General features: G+C 32.6%; 3 protein-coding genes across 7 annotated transcripts in view; 2 read left to right on the forward strand and 1 right to left on the reverse strand.

Moving 5' to 3' along the window:
• On the reverse strand, positions 1 to 10346 carry LOC106058737 (60S ribosomal protein L30-like). The gene is made up of 5 exons (XM_056015256.1): positions 10259 to 10346; positions 7160 to 7211; positions 6365 to 6510; positions 5610 to 5740; positions 1 to 81 (listed from the first exon to the last, which is right to left on the reverse strand). Exons 2-5 carry the CDS (start codon positions 7178 to 7180, stop codon positions 29 to 31), a joined length of 351 nt encoding a protein of 116 aa, XP_055871231.1. The 5' UTR covers positions 7181 to 7211; positions 10259 to 10346; the 3' UTR covers positions 1 to 28.
• LOC129923605 (uncharacterized) lies at positions 1090 to 4615 on the forward strand. The gene is made up of 5 exons (XM_056015255.1): positions 1090 to 1457; positions 2576 to 3874; positions 3993 to 4057; positions 4210 to 4291; positions 4399 to 4615. The coding sequence occupies exons 2-5, from the start codon at positions 3631 to 3633 to the stop codon at positions 4473 to 4475; spliced, it is 468 nt and encodes a 155-aa protein (XP_055871230.1). The 5' UTR covers positions 1090 to 1457; positions 2576 to 3630; the 3' UTR covers positions 4476 to 4615.
• Positions 10242 to 15322, forward strand: part of LOC106077383 (uncharacterized) — a 25130-nt gene continuing 20049 nt past the window's right edge. The window contains exons 1-2 of one of the 5 annotated variants that reach the window (XM_056015250.1): positions 10242 to 10381; positions 15139 to 15266. In XM_056015250.1, coding sequence (XP_055871225.1) covers positions 15140 to 15266 — 127 coding nt within the window. In that variant the 5' untranslated portion in view covers positions 10242 to 10381; position 15139. Of the gene's footprint in view, positions 10382 to 10553; positions 10770 to 15138; positions 15287 to 15322 lie in introns of those variants that run through there. The other 4 variants (XM_056015248.1, XM_056015249.1, XM_056015251.1 and 1 more) reach the window with 4 other exon arrangements.

Below are 15322 nucleotides of genomic sequence, written 5' to 3' on the forward strand. Positions count from 1 at the left end.
TTATTTTTAATAAAATTTATTAACCAATTTAAGCAGCAGGTTGTTGTTCAGTTGGCATGCTGCGGATAATGTCAGAATCACCTGAAATAAAAAAATGTATACTTGTAAAAGGCACATTGATGATGGAGAGTATAGAAATACATATGAGTGTTTCTCCAGTACTGGTTACAACTAGGTGTTGGTTCACTAAAAAGTCCGTATTTCATAAGATAGTTATTCAAATGTGACAATTTGCATTACATTGCATTAAGAAATGGTTAATCTATAAATTTTGATATTTTGAGCTCATAAGGTGCTAGGGAAATATTGAAATTGTAAAAAATGTGTGAAATTACTACCCAAAATGGCAGCTTTTGATAACACGGAACACCATGGTATGATTGAATTAATATCGTACTAAAACCAAGGGGCATAAAACTTCCATCTTTGTTGGAATATGTTAACAAGATCCTCATATTTCAATGTCATTATTTAGTTTTTCTCAAGGTTATCAAAATATTGATTAAACACGGCCACAAAAAGGCGTTTGAGGCGCATCGCAATGTGTCCCACTTTATACGGAATTACAATCCTCTATGAATTGTAAACAAGAAATAAATAATACGCTCAACATTGCATTTCTGTTACAACAAGCATTAAAGATTTCTTTTAAAGTATTTTTTTTGTTAAAAGCTTTCTAAACATGCATAACGAGCTTAAAATAGGTCGAGGTGTCCCAGATGAAGTGCCTGTGCTGCGTGTGTTAAGAATGGGATTATTTTTCCCACAACACTACTTTTTATGAATGAGAGTTCTTTTGAGCATCACAGGTATTGTGTAGAACAAAAGAAGTGCCGTTTCCGCTGGAAATACTAGCGTAGTAATTAACAGGAGTACGTAAACAATAGCGTGTCCCACAATTAACCATTGATGCGCCTCAAGCGTCGACACGATCAATCGCCGGCAATCTTGCACAAAAACCTCATTTAATCTGTTTTTTGTGATCTTTTGTGAATCAACAACCCATGAGGTACGTAGATATTTCATTATTCTACTGAAATTTAAGCTTATTACAAATAAGTTTGATTGCAATATCCAAATCGAAGTGCTTTTTTTTATTACGAGGTTACTAAATTTAACCATTCAATCATGACGTCACGTGAAGCGTCTTGAACACAATTTAGTCTTAAATCGTAAAGTTAATCAATTTTAAAGCCTGTTACTAAACAAAAAGTTTATATTTCTAAAACAATTATGTTGATGTAATAGTAGACGTGTGTAGCGATTTAAAATAATTAATTTGTTTTTATTTTGAGAAGTAAATTGGATTAGGCGTTGAGGCGCTCCTTGGGACCCCGTGCTGGTGTTTTCCATGCATAAATTATGGCGTCACATGTAGCGTCTAATGCGAGTTCAGGATTTGTTACGTTTTCTGTATTCATGGAAGTTTTAATTAAGATTAAATGATTTTAATATATGTAATAAACTATTTTCATAATTAATCATTTTAAATGAACATTTTTTGACATCTTTTATTTTATATTTTTTGTAATTTTACTTTACATCGTTTGGGGCGTTTCAGTGGACACTACTCCGTTTGTTTACAAATATGGTGTCCTAGTTTGCCTCTGTTAAGTCCAAATAGATTTTAGTGATAGTTTGTTAAAGATTTTACAGTGTCAGATAATATTAGCTACATCTAAAAGAAATAAAGCGGTACTGTTTAAGAAATATTAAATAATTAAAATTTACTTATTACTGTAAATAAGATTTAGAACTATTAGATCTTTCGTTTGAGGCGCATCTCGGACACTTGTCTTTAAAACTTTAAAGAGCTTAACTCTAGATCTAGAAATCTAGACTGATTAGACCTCTAGACCTAAATCTAGATTTACTCTAGATCTAGATCTAATTATGTAATTCATTATCTAGATTTACTCTAGATCTAGACCTAGATCAAGATCTAATTATGTAATTCATTATATTATAGCTAGATTTACTCTTGAGTCTTGATCTAGACCTAGAGTAGAGTAGAATAGTCTAGTCAGTCTAGATCTAATTCAATATCTAGATTTAGATCTAAACTAGATTATTAGATTAGAAATCATTAGATCTTTTATGAATCTAGACTAGTGACTCTAGACTAGATCATTTATGACTAGATTTAGAATCTAATTTTAGATTTAATAATATATTTTTCTTTAAATTGACCAGTATCTAGAAAAATATCTAGAGACTAGATCTATATTATAGACCTATTCTATATTAAAATGTAGATAGTATCTAAAACAAAGTTTGGTTTAACCTGCACTTAATTTCCATTGTATTGTTTATACAGTATATTCAATTATATTGTATTCAGTTCTTTCAGTCTACCACTGAATGATTATAACTTAAGTTAATATAATTAACAGTACTAGTCCTATACTATTGATTGAGTCTATCCCTATCAAGCAATTATGGGCATTACTAGACTAGATTTAAATAATGCACCAATATATAATATATTATATGTTTATGAAATTTATTAGTAGGCCTATATTATATATAATAGATCTATTTATTTAGATACTTATACATTTTTTATAAATTACAGATTTCAGTAATGGAGTATCTGTTAGAGTTTCAAGGCGTCTACAAGCCAAGAAAGACTCTAAATTTACAAGCATCAAAGCCTGAGTCTCTAACACGTATTGCTGTTTTAGAGCAGAGAGAAAAGGAAAGGTTGAGAAAAGCTGCATACAGGGCCTAGTTAAGCCCACATGAAAAAGCTTGGATAAACAGAAAACGCAAAGAAAGAAAACAGCAAGCTAATAGTCCACTTAATGTCATCTCAGCAGAGGTTGGTGAATCACTAGGTACTGGATTCCAGACTCCAGTGGCAAAAAGAATGGCTGTTTCAAGGGCTTTGATGAAATTGCCTAGGTCACCCAAGAAATATGCTGCAGTTTTTGATGGTCTCACACAAATATGCTCCCCAAGAAAAAGTAAAAGCTGTCCATGACATACGCTTTCTGCGCCTACCTGAGAGAAGAAAGCTCATCCTTCTAAACAACATTAAAGAAAGTATCAAAACCTAACTACACTCCACCAGCAAAAAAAAAGTCAGATGTCTAGTGCTCATAGACAAGTACTCTGCAGTATCCTTAGTAAGTACAACAAACTCAGAGGTTGTGCTACTCATTTCTAACATCTGGTCAAGAAGTTTTATGTCCAAGTGCAAATCAGAACAAATTGCAAGAAAAAAAATGACGTGATTGCATTGCACAAAATGCCTTGGAAACAATATTCATTTTTTACAGTAGAGGGAACTGATCCCTCTCAATCATCTGTTAGTGCTCAAACAGGAAAACGTTTCATGCAAAAGCTACTTAACATAAGATGCAGTCTTGCTTATGTGAGTTGTGTTTGAAGATTTTTCTTTATATAGAGGGCATTAATAAATTTCTGATCAAAAAAGGACACAGAGAGCTGACATTAATAAATCCAGCTTCATCACTTGACTTAACTCTATGCCCAAGAACTAATGCCAATTGTTTTCATAAGCTGCAGTGCATTGAAATATCATGTAGCAACTGTGGTGTGGATTTAATTAACAAGTATTGAGCCTTTAAAAAATTGCACAGATGAATTAGCAGAGTGGAGTATAGTATGTGGTCAAAGATGACGGATGAGTATGTTCAGAGTGATGGTACACTGCAAAAGGTATCAAAGTGGCGACCAGTAAATAAAGAAGGATCTTTTAATGACCTAGTGAGAGGTATTACACCTAACACTATTGCTTACAGAAATAGAAGCTGTTTCTGCTATCCATACAGAAATTCATATGGCAGTCAGTGCCTGCATGATGAAATATGTGGCTCTTGGAAGGTGTTCAAACTTCAGAAACAAAATGGTAAGTACTTGTATTTATTTATTTTTAAATAGCACTTTACAATTATCTGAGAAAAAAACATTATTCATTTTAAAATTACGTAATTGATTTCTAAATGAAATTGTTTCTTTTTCTTCAGTAGTGCAATCTCAGTCAAATCTTGAAGACTCTTTGGATGTCAGTCCCATATGCTCAAATTCAAAGGTAAAGAGCTTTTACATATAAACATTTTAAACATTTTCATTGAATCTTATGTTACCTGTATTGTATAAGTTGTTTTTTAATAATATACCTTGCTAAATAATTTTAGACTCATTTTAGAAATTAAGTATTTCAGCCTCATGTTGTTTTATCAGGCCCAAACAATTTTCTTCACTCATCAAAAGTACATTGTAAATAGCTGTGTGATTGTCAAGTATGGGGAAATATTCTATCCAGGTATAATTTTTTGCACTGTGTACCTTTTAATTTCAATAAACAAGTTCAAAGTATGTTTTAGATTGAAGTATTAACTTTTCAACATTGCTGGAAATTTTTTCTAACAGGAGTTGTGATAGAAGTCCTGGATGATCAGCGCAGAAATAATTTTTTAAAAAGGCACAGAAATAAAAGAAATATATAAATATATATCCAGAAGTGCAGGACATACAGTTAGTGTATGCAGACATGATTGTTACTGAAGTGATGTTGATACCAATGGCAATAGTTTGAGAGTGGAATGTTTTGATTTCTGAATTTGTCAAATAAAATTTGTGTACAGTTTTATGTGTTTTCTTTTCTTTCTTTTTTTTTTCAAACCTTTTTCTGTGTGTTAAAACTAACAAAAGATATAAAATATATATTTGTCAATAATTAAAAATAATAATGATCATTCACTTGTGCACAGATAGACAAAAATATAAACTTATAAACATTATTTTAAAAAATGGTGTCCCATGAAGCACCCGCGACATTTTGTGAAATTAAAGCAGCATTTTTACAAATGGGTACTTTATGACTAGAATAGTGAACTTAATAACAAGTCTAATGGATCACTTTAGTGCAAAAATAAAATAATTTCTATATTCTCACAGAATATCTTTTAAAAAAACTTTAAGTTGTAGTGTCACAGGTGCTACGTGTCCCAAATTTTGAATTGAGCTCAAATCCACTTTTTCTATGCAAAAGCATAAATTTCAGTATCTAAAGACTAATATCAATAAAGACAGTTATATTATGCTAAAATACAATGAATTTATCAATTGGTCGTTGTTAAATTATCAAGTGGTATCCCGGTGATGCACCTGTGACGCAAAAGGGGGTACCCCTTGAATAGACACTGCTGTCAAAATCTACATCTTGCAATTCATTTTCTATTGATAAATTCTTAAAGAACTGGTTGAAGAAGTGAATACAGTTGAAATGAAACCAAAAACTTCAACTTTAATTTTTAGCATAATGTGACACTTTTTGGCACCAGTACTGGAGAAACACTCATATATAAATATATTTGTAAACATACAATTAATTTAGAAGCCATGCAATTAAAACTTTTATTTTCCACAGTGCAAGTAAAATGTCAAAAGCTCTTACCTAGCACATTGTTTACATTTGATAAAAGTAATTAAAAGCCAAAAATGTTTGGTGTGTAAAATTTCCATGACACTTATCTTTATCATGGGAAGACTGTAACACCATTTATTGTATGGCCGCATGGAAGGGAAAAACTGAAAATATTTCCCATGGTTCAGCCAAGAAAGACAGTTATTAAACTCACCAGGGTCTGTGATAGAGAGTGTGCAACATCTGAAGTATTTTCCACAAGCTGTACCCAGTTCAATGTTGTTTCCACCATAGTGGTGAACACCAGTCTTAGCCAACATGGCGTAATACTCAATCTCAGATTTCCTGATAAACAAACGTAAAATTGCTTCAGTATAAACACAATACGGCCCTGATGCAGGTGAGTCCTGGATAAAATACCCTTTAAAGCCTGTTCTTTCAGCTCATACCCCATATTTGGTATATTTACATGACAGACAACCTCACAATCTCATATGACTAAAGACTTAGACTAAACAATTCACCAACCATTACAAATCACAAGTCAAAATGTCAGTTAATCCAAGTGCCTAGATTAGTCCCATTGACCTGAATTTTGTCATAAATCACACATAAATACAATAGATCTTGCTAGTACATTAAGTGAGTGCTAAAATGCTTCAAACTCACATATAAAACTCAATGAATGTCTACCATTTCTTTGTAATACAAGACTGTTACACATTTGGTGTTGAAACCATGAAATTGTGTTATTAAACTGTACCATCAAGATTAAAAACCTCTGCTTTGAATGAGAAATAAAATAATTTTATAAGAAAAAAAAAAGACTTCTTCTTAACCACTCATCGTGGCTCCGAAGCCAGAAATGAAAATTTAATTTAACACAATTGATGTTTCCTAATTAGCAAAAATAAAAGTAGTAGGTACCATATCTATACAAGTTTATAAATAATTAATGAAAATCTTTACCTCAGTGGAGGAGTATTGTTGGCAATGATGACTAATTTAGCCTTGCCAGCTCGCAAAGTTTTAAGTGTCTGCTTGTAACCCAAAACATATTTGCCAGATTTCATCACCAAAGCTAATCTAGCATTGATGTTGTCGGCTGTCTTTTTCTGTTTAGAGAAAAGAGGAAACTAATGCTCAATCAATACACCTAGAGTAAGTTGCATTCAAAATTATAAATACAAAACACAGCAACCCCTTAAACATGCTAAAGCCGATCCCGAGGAATTAGGGAGCTGATGATCCTTGTGAAGTATGCAGCACACGCAAAAATCAATCTCATCTGCAAGAATAACTTTTGAGAGTGATAGGAAGAGTCATTTTTTTTAACCTGTAGACAGCACCATGCTTTAAGTCTTAAGTATGCTCAGCACTTTGCTGCCAAACAATAATTGTAGATCACTTTTAAAAAAAATATAAAATAATGGACACGAAATTAGGTTTACTGGTCACTATTGAAGATCATAGTCTATTTCACAAGCTCAAAATAAACCTGACATTTCAAAGAACATTTTCGACTGCAGGAGCTAATCGCAACTAATTGAAGTAATTGGGGTATAGATTATAGATCTAGATCTATAACATTTTGCACACTTCTACCAATATTCATAGAAATGCATCACATCGAAATCAATTTTGAAATATGCATTGAAATTGTTGACAAAATCAAATGATTTTATTCTTTTTAGGTTAAACCATTGATGATTGTAGTTAGGAAGTTCAATTATAGATCCAAATGATAATTCTGATATAACTTACAGCCTTCTTCTGGGCAACCATTTTTGTTGGTTAGATTCTTGTACCAAATCGTCTGTAAAATAATAGAAATAAAAATAAATGAATTGGCCAACACTTTTTTAACAGGAAAGTCTAGATCTACAATTAATTTACTGTTTTACATCATGCAGATCAGTGTATCATAAGAAAATTTACCCATGGCCATAGGTAGGTACTTTGATTTTCTGGTTGTGCTAGATTTTTTTTGGTTTCCGGAACTGGTAGTCTACCGGCGTCAGTATATAAGCCCAGGACAATAGGCATTGTGTTCCATTCTGATATTGTTTTCAAAATCCATGCTCAAAAGGATAATCAAAGCTTTTTTTATCGCGCAAGGACAGGATATTTATTAATTCTTTAGATCTACATCGCCATAAATTCTATTGTTTTCATGGAGATCCATTGTGTTGAGCATACTGGTAAGTTGACCACCAAATTCTTTTTTATTAAGCTCATTCTACATTTAAATTTAGTTATTTGGGTTAGTTTAATATTAAATCTAATTAGTTTAATAAAGTTTATTGCAATAAGTGCTCCTGTTTAGTGGCAAATGCCAACGGATTGGGCTAGGTCTAATTTTTTAAAGTGAAACCGGCCGCCATTACTAGACAGGAAGTGATAGATCCTATGTTTATCAATGGCTGCATCATTTTTGTATTTCACATTCCCTTTTGAAATCCATCATAATCCTTCATTTTCTTTGATCATCGATGATTTAAAACTTCATAAATAATATCTTTATAATGATATTTACTCACTACTTAAGTTTTGAAAGGATTTTAAAAAAAATAATAATAATATTTGTCGCGATAATGGCAGATAATTAAAAAATAATTATAAATATTGATCTAGTTGCATTATCGTAATTGTTTTCCACAATCTATCTAGATCTATGAATTTCAATTAAATTATTTCACTTTTAATATATAATACTAAGTAAATATAGTGATTCTAGGCAAATCTAGATGAGTAGACAAATAAAAAGTCAATAGTATTCATTACTAGATTCTAGATCTAGAGTTAGATCAAATCAATGAGAGATCACTGATCAATCAAATCTAAATAAGTAAATTCTAGATAAGATTTCTTGGCTAGATACAGAGACATAACATAGATTTTTATACAGGATCAAGTCCTAAAAATATTCTTTTAAAATTAAAGTTGTTTATGACATTTATGTTGATATTGTGTTAAATGAAGCTTCAATCATGACTAAGAACTTTATTTTTTTTCTCCACAGAGAACATCATTGCGATGGGCATGGCATAACTAAAGGAGGCTGCGATGTGACATGATTGTCATACACACTAATGTGACAGCAACAGACAGGGATGTTATAAATACTTTTACATATTCTGACACCATCATTGGGCGCAAGCAAAAAAATTCATTTATTGGAAAATTATTTTCGACCTGGTGACGTATTACATTTACTTACTGACGCCACAGATCTATAACAAAAAAAGGTTTGTGTTAACACAAATCTCAGGTTTCAAAATAAAACGAACAACACAATTAATTTCATGCATTTGTGTTGAAAATGTTATTTATATAGCTCTGAAAGTTAAAAAAATACAGCCTATTAATGGAAAAAAAAGTACTTTTTCTGTCATTTTTTTTACATGTGTCACATCATATTTTCTTGGACTTCTATCTATAATTTAAAAGTAAAATAAGTATCAACAGATAATAAAGCATCTCTGTTTAAAATTGTATTCAATTATCTCTTAAGGTTTAAAAGTTAGAGTCTTCTAAATGTGAAAAAGTACTTCTTGTCGACCGTTTCTTTTTTTACAAGTAACCTCACTTTAAAAACGAATAAGAACATTATGTCACAGTCTACCACTTGTTTGAAATTAAATTAAACTTTAACCTTCTTAAGACGACGCTGCTGATATATCAGCCGCAATGTTACCAACCAAAGGATTGGCTTGCTAGTGTTTGTATCAGCTAATCACACATTAGTAGACTGTAATGACAACTTCCTATGCTGTTTTAACGCGATAATTTTTTAAAATTGATTTTATGAAGTTAGCTAGTGAGAGGTGAAAATTTTAACATGTCAGCCGTTGATATTGATGAAAGCTAACTCACTGACTCTGATTTTATTTTAAATATACTAGAATTAATAAAAATAAGAGCAGAATCGAGGAAAGCTTTAGATCTAAGTTAACACTGATACTAGTCTAGATCTAGTATGGTTTGACGATGTCTATTCTTGGTAACATGGTTTAGAGGTAAGGGTGGGTAGCTGGATAGAGAAGACCGATTTGAGAACCAAGAGATTAGTACCCAACAGGCTATTTTATGCTCTTTTTTTAACTATCAATTCAGTTCAAACATTTATCAGGGAGACTAATTAATAAATATGATGCCAACTTTCTGAACAACAAACAGCTAAAAAAAACGATCCCTGGGTCATAAATGAGTGACTACTGTGACAATTATAAAGGTGTTTGTTTCCATGGTACCGGGGGGGGGGGGGAGTAGTAAAATAATGACTGTTATTGTTAATGTGATAGAAGTGTCTGAAGGGTCTCAATGAGCCTTGTTTCTCTGAAGACATGTATTAGGGCTTATTCAAGCCTAAAACTTCTTAAAAAACTCATACCTTTATAATTCTGTTCTGAAAAAACTTTTTTGGAATTGTATGCGAATAAATTATGCAAATTAGCTTGGCTTATTTTAATAAATGTTAATATTTCAGATAAATTCCATAAGATTAAATTAGTTCATTCATTTCTCTTTGTGTATGTAAAGTAATTAGTTTATTTGTTAGGAATTTTATTGTAAGTGAAGTGTTAAGGCTGGAAATAGGGCTCCGTCTTTTTGGAACAAGATGCTAAATAGTAAAATGCTCCGTCTTAAGAGCGGGTTAAACACTTAATCTAAATTAATAAAAAATAATTATAGATCTAATTAATATCATCAATTTTTAATAAGAATTCTTAAACTAAATCAATGATTTTACGCATCTTAAAATGATACCTAAATAATTGATATATTATCGAAGCAATAGTTAAATACAAAATTAAAATATCAATATAAAAACTGCAGAGACGGTAAATTTATCGTGCTTACCACGAGGAGACCAGCAAGAAAAGGAAGTACTTTCACCACAGTTACACTCATAAGTAAAAAAAAGCAATCGACACTGAAAATGTAATGCAAACCCGATACTCGATTCTTAAAGACGGAATCTAGGTAATTTATTAATAAGATAATAAATTATTGAGTAAACCTGTTTATAATTTAAAATTTCTATTTTTCAATTTTTCTAAAAATTATCAAAGTGCTTTGTAAAGAAATTTTACCAGTTCCTAATGTGCTCTAATTATTTATCGAATATCGAATATGTCAATGTAATCATTCAAAGATAACACAAAAATTGAAGTTAGGAATACGAAACAAAAATAAATACAAAATCAATCTAAATAGAATATTAGTCTATATAGGCTATAGGTATAATATATCTAGTCATGAATTGAGATTCTACTTACCTAAATCAGAGTAGTCTAGATCTATAGATCTACTACTGTACTGCTAAATCTAGTTAATCTAGTACTAGTCCGGATCTAGGTCTACAAATAATGTATTTACATACTAAATTCTATACTTATACTAGACTAGTTATAAGTTATACTTATTAACTTATTATGACTTATGACTTATAAAATACTACTAGACTCTAGATCTAGTAGTTAGATCTAGACTAGTACTACACAGTGTAACTCAGTAGTACTACTAGTGTAACTAGGCTTACTAGGTCTCATGGGCGTAGCCAGGGGGGGGGGGTTCTTGGGGTTCAAACCCCCCCCCCCCTCCGAAATGAAATCCCCCCCCCCCCCTGCGGGACGGAATTAAGTGACTGATTTTTGCTTTCATTTTGTTTATTTTAGGTGAGATTTTAATACTAAATCATCACTTACCACAGCACACCACAGTTTTGAGTTAAAATACCCCTACCAGGGGGTTTTGAGATTTTTAAAAACCCTATCAGGGGGTTTTGAGATACAAATCCCTCTACCAGGGGGCTTTGAGTTTAAAAACCCCCTACAGAGGGTTTTGAATTTTAAACCCCCTACCAGAGGTTTTTGCAGTTAAATCCCCCTCTTCTATAAAACAAAACAAAAAAAATGCAAACAACAATCCCCAAATTCCAACAGCACAGTTGAGGAAGATTTTGATTTTAAACCCCCCCTCCAAAATTTACGATAAACCCCATCATCAATATAAAAAAAGCAAATTACACACTCAAAATTCTATGAAGGGGTTTTGAGTTTAACCCCCCCCCCCTCCAGTTGGGGTTTGAAGCTAAAAAGTACCTCTTCAATATAAAAAAAAAAAAGCAAATTAGACACTATAAAATCTATGAGCGTAGCCAAAGTGGTTTTGAGTTTAAATCCCCCTCCTCCAGATGGCTTTTTCTTTAAAGCTTAAAACCCCTCCAGATGGTTTTGAGTTTAAAATTCCCATACAGAGCGTTTAGAGTTGAAAACATCTCACTTCAATATTATTTTAAAGCAAACTACAGTCACCAAATTCTAAGATCGTAGCTAAATGGGGTTTTGAATTAAAAACAAAACAAAAAAACTCCAGAGATTTCTTAGTTTAAAACCCCTTAACAGATGATTTGACGAAAAAACTTTCCTTTTCGATATAAAATCTAAAGCGAAATACAGGCATATAATTCCAAGAGCGTAGTCAAGAAAGGTTACAAATTTCTACCAGTGGCTTGGGCTCCATTAATAAAGTGTGAATAGTCTTCTGCCGAAATTGAAAATCATTAAATGTGTCTCAACAAAGATGGCTAAGACAGATTTTAGGAGTCAGTCATAGAGATCGGGTCTAAATCAAAGAAATCATATGCCGAACTGGGAGTCGAATCCTTAGTAAGGTTGTGACAGAGCGTCAAATGAGGTTTTGCGGGACATGTTCTCACATAAAATGAATTACGCAAAATAAGAGTTGCGGAAACAGCTTGCAGGAAAATGCGCCGAACGGCGCGAGAGGGTCTAAGTCAGTAAGAATAGCACATTAGGTTTTTGAAATAAAACTTTTTAATAGCAAGATAATGCACTGTAGATACCTCAGAATATGCATTTTGTTGGCTTTCAATACCAGAAATAGTGCTCGGAGGCCCCGCGCTGGGGGAGCACTGCGAACTTCCCCAGACCCCCTTGCTAGCAAGTGCGGGGAGTCTACAATAAACAATAAACATCTTCCGAAAGGGTCAGAATGTAATAAAGATTAATTATGTACACACACGCACACATATATATATATATATATATATATATATAATTTTTTTCCGCCGGGGGGGGGGGGTCGGGGGGGATTCCAAAACCCTCACGAAAAAAAATCCTGGCTACGCCCATGTTAGGTCTACTTATAAATAATTAATAATAGTATAAGTATAATATATTATAAAATTATTATATAGTAACTAGAATTAGATTTACTACTAAACTAGACTAACTAGTCTCTAGATAGATTCTGGATAAAGATACTTAGTCGTCTTAGACTTAGTTTTATAAAGTTATTATAATATTAAATATTATAGATCTAATTGTATACTTAGTTTTGTCTATAAGTATAGTCTATAGTATAGTTATACTATACTTTTATAGTGATAATCATAATCTATTTACTATTGTGATATAGTCTATTTTATTAGTATTTATAGTGACTATAGTCTATAACAGTGGTCTTAAACGGGGGCGCTAGCATCCCCTGGGGGATGTTTTCATGAATTTAGGGGGTGCTGGGAGCAAAAGGGGCGGTAGGGGGGCGCTAGGCACATAGGGAACATAGATATGAAAGAAAAACTCAAGGAGGACTTAACAAATAAAATCATTTCTTCAAAGTTAACGCTGGCAAACTAGACAAATTATACTAATTATAGTTATCTTGCTTCTAATTTAAGAACAGAACAACGTTAGAAGTTGAGTTCGGGAATCTGTTGCTGTAATCTGAGGTTATCTATTGTCTTTAGTTCTTGTGCACAGAAACGTTTATAAATCATAGATCTAGATCTAAATTTTAATATAGAAAAACTAGACTGCCTGTCCATAGACATGCTACACTTCCTAGATACCCCATACACCCCTAGATATCATATTAGACAGAAAGGCAACTACCATCAGAGTGGAGAGTGGAGCATTCTAGAGCAGGACAAGATACACAGAAAGTCTCTGGTTTTCCTCTGCACCTAAACTCGTCCCCAGATTTCTTGGCCAAATCTTGCTTTTTGAAAAGGATGGACTTTAGGGCAAGCGAGTGAGGTCGATGTGTTGCACGAATCCACCTCACTTAAATCAAAATTTTCAGCGAAAGTCACTTAGTCATCCCCCCAAAATAATGAGAAAATAGATGACCCCCCTACGTTAAAGGAAATCTCTCTTGCAGAACAGAACGCAAGTGGAAAAGTCCCTGGAGCTGACTCCATTCCTGCAGAGGTCTATAAAAAAGGTGGATTAGCCCTGATTGAAAGACTTCATGAGCTGTTCTTGAGTATGTGGGAACAAGAGTCAATACCACAAGACTTTAAAGATGCCACAATTGTCCATCTATACAAGTGAAAAGGAAAATGCCAAATCTGAGATAACCACTGAGTAATATCTCTTCTCTCTATTGCTGGGAAAATTCTCACATGCAGCCTACTTAATCGGCTCATACATCATCTAGAACATGGTCTACTACCAGAAAGCCAATGCAGCTTCAGTAAGGCTGCAAGATCATGTCAAAGTATGGATGCCCACAAAAATTCATATCCATGGTGAGACTATTTCATGGTGGCATGAAGGCTTGTGTTCAGGAAAGTGGAGAACCATCAGATTCCTTTGAAGTATCAAATGGGGTGAAACAAGGCACCCACACTGTTCAGTATTATGTTCTCTGCTATGCTGACAGATGCATTCGCAAATAGAGATCTAATGGGATAAATATAACATAAGATTATTTGGTGGCCTATTCAACCCGAGATGGCTCAAAGTAAAAAAAAACCCACAAAATCAGCAGTAATCAGGGACCTGCTATTTGCTGATGACTGTATCCTGAAAAAGATATCCAGAGCATCATCAGTGACTTTTCAAGAGCATGTTACCATTGTGATCCGTTTCTAATGTCTTTGTTGGTGATGCGGTCTTGTATTTGATACCTAGGAAAGGCTAGAATCCTTCCATAGCATCTCAGTTCCATTGCTAGTATCCTCCTCTTTAGTACTGCAGTTAGCGTCTAAGATTCACAAGCATATAATATAAGAATGTGGCCATGACAGAGAAGCTCGTCTAATTTTAGTGTTGAGGGCTATGCTTTTATCTTTCAGATTATGAGGTTTTGCTGTAGACTCTTCAATTCTGGCCAGTAGTTTCTTAGAAATGTGTAGGACATAATTATCTTCTCGTTTGAACTAACATAGAATCTGTAATTTATAAGACTCTCTCTCTCTCTCTCTTGCTCTATTACCCTAGGTACTTGGATAAAAAATTGAAATTAAATATATATATATATTATGTAAAGACACAAATAATATTGATCTAGTTATGTAGAGCTTGATGCAAGGATAACAAAGACACTAAATTTAACTTTCTATGTTCTATAAGAGCAAAGTTAGGACATTTTATATGTATGAAAATCCGTAGAAATTATCATAAAAATGCTGGTAAAAAATGAATTATTTGTCTTTAACAATTCATAACTTTGTAACTGTACTAGCTAGAAGCTTGAATTTTGGAACACATCTTCTAAATTAAGTCTTTTGTAATTACTATTATAATTTACTGATAAGAATAACTGAATAGCCTTGCTAGTGTATACTATAAATCATTAGACATTACAAAAGGCTAAATATTTTGGTTAGATGTATAAGTGTATGTACTTTGTTATATAGTTCATTTGGTAGTTTGTGATAGATAACAATAATATAATTTTAATATAACTTTACATTATATTGTAAACAGAATGATGATGAAACATATAGCACAATTTTCTAAGATTGTAAAACTATCTTTACCTACAAGTTATAAGTGTTGTGCCGTCCAAAGATTGTTGCACACTGTATCATCAAAAGATCTCAAAAAACAGAATGGTAAAAATAATTTACTACAGGTTAACAACTCTTTAAATATATTAAAAGACTTATAT

The sequence above is a fragment of the Biomphalaria glabrata genome, chromosome 17 (genome assembly GCF_947242115.1).
Source record: "Biomphalaria glabrata chromosome 17, xgBioGlab47.1, whole genome shotgun sequence".
Lineage (NCBI taxonomy): Eukaryota > Metazoa > Mollusca > Gastropoda > Planorbidae > Biomphalaria > Biomphalaria glabrata.

Bases quoted from the DNA above. Each gene is read 5' to 3' on its own strand.
- LOC129923605 (XM_056015255.1), top strand. From the start codon at position 3,631: ATGTGGTCAAAGATGACGGATGAGTATGTTCAGAGTGATGGTACACTG. The intron at 4,058-4,209 runs GTAAAGAGCTTT...TTGTTTTATCAG, and splicing joins CCATATGCTCAAATTCAAAG to GCCCAAACAATTTTCTTCAC. The intron at 4,292-4,398 runs GTATAATTTTTT...TTTTTCTAACAG, and splicing joins TGGGGAAATATTCTATCCAG to GAGTTGTGATAGAAGTCCTG.
- LOC106058737 (XM_056015256.1), bottom strand. From the start codon at position 7,180: ATGGTTGCCCAGAAGAAGGCT. The intron at 5,741-6,364 runs GTAAAGATTTTC...TTTGTTTATCAG, and splicing joins AACAATACTCCTCCACTGAG to GAAATCTGAGATTGAGTATT. The intron at 82-5,609 runs GTGAGTTTAATA...TTTTTATTTCAG, and splicing joins ACTCTCTATCACAGACCCTG to GTGATTCTGACATTATCCGC.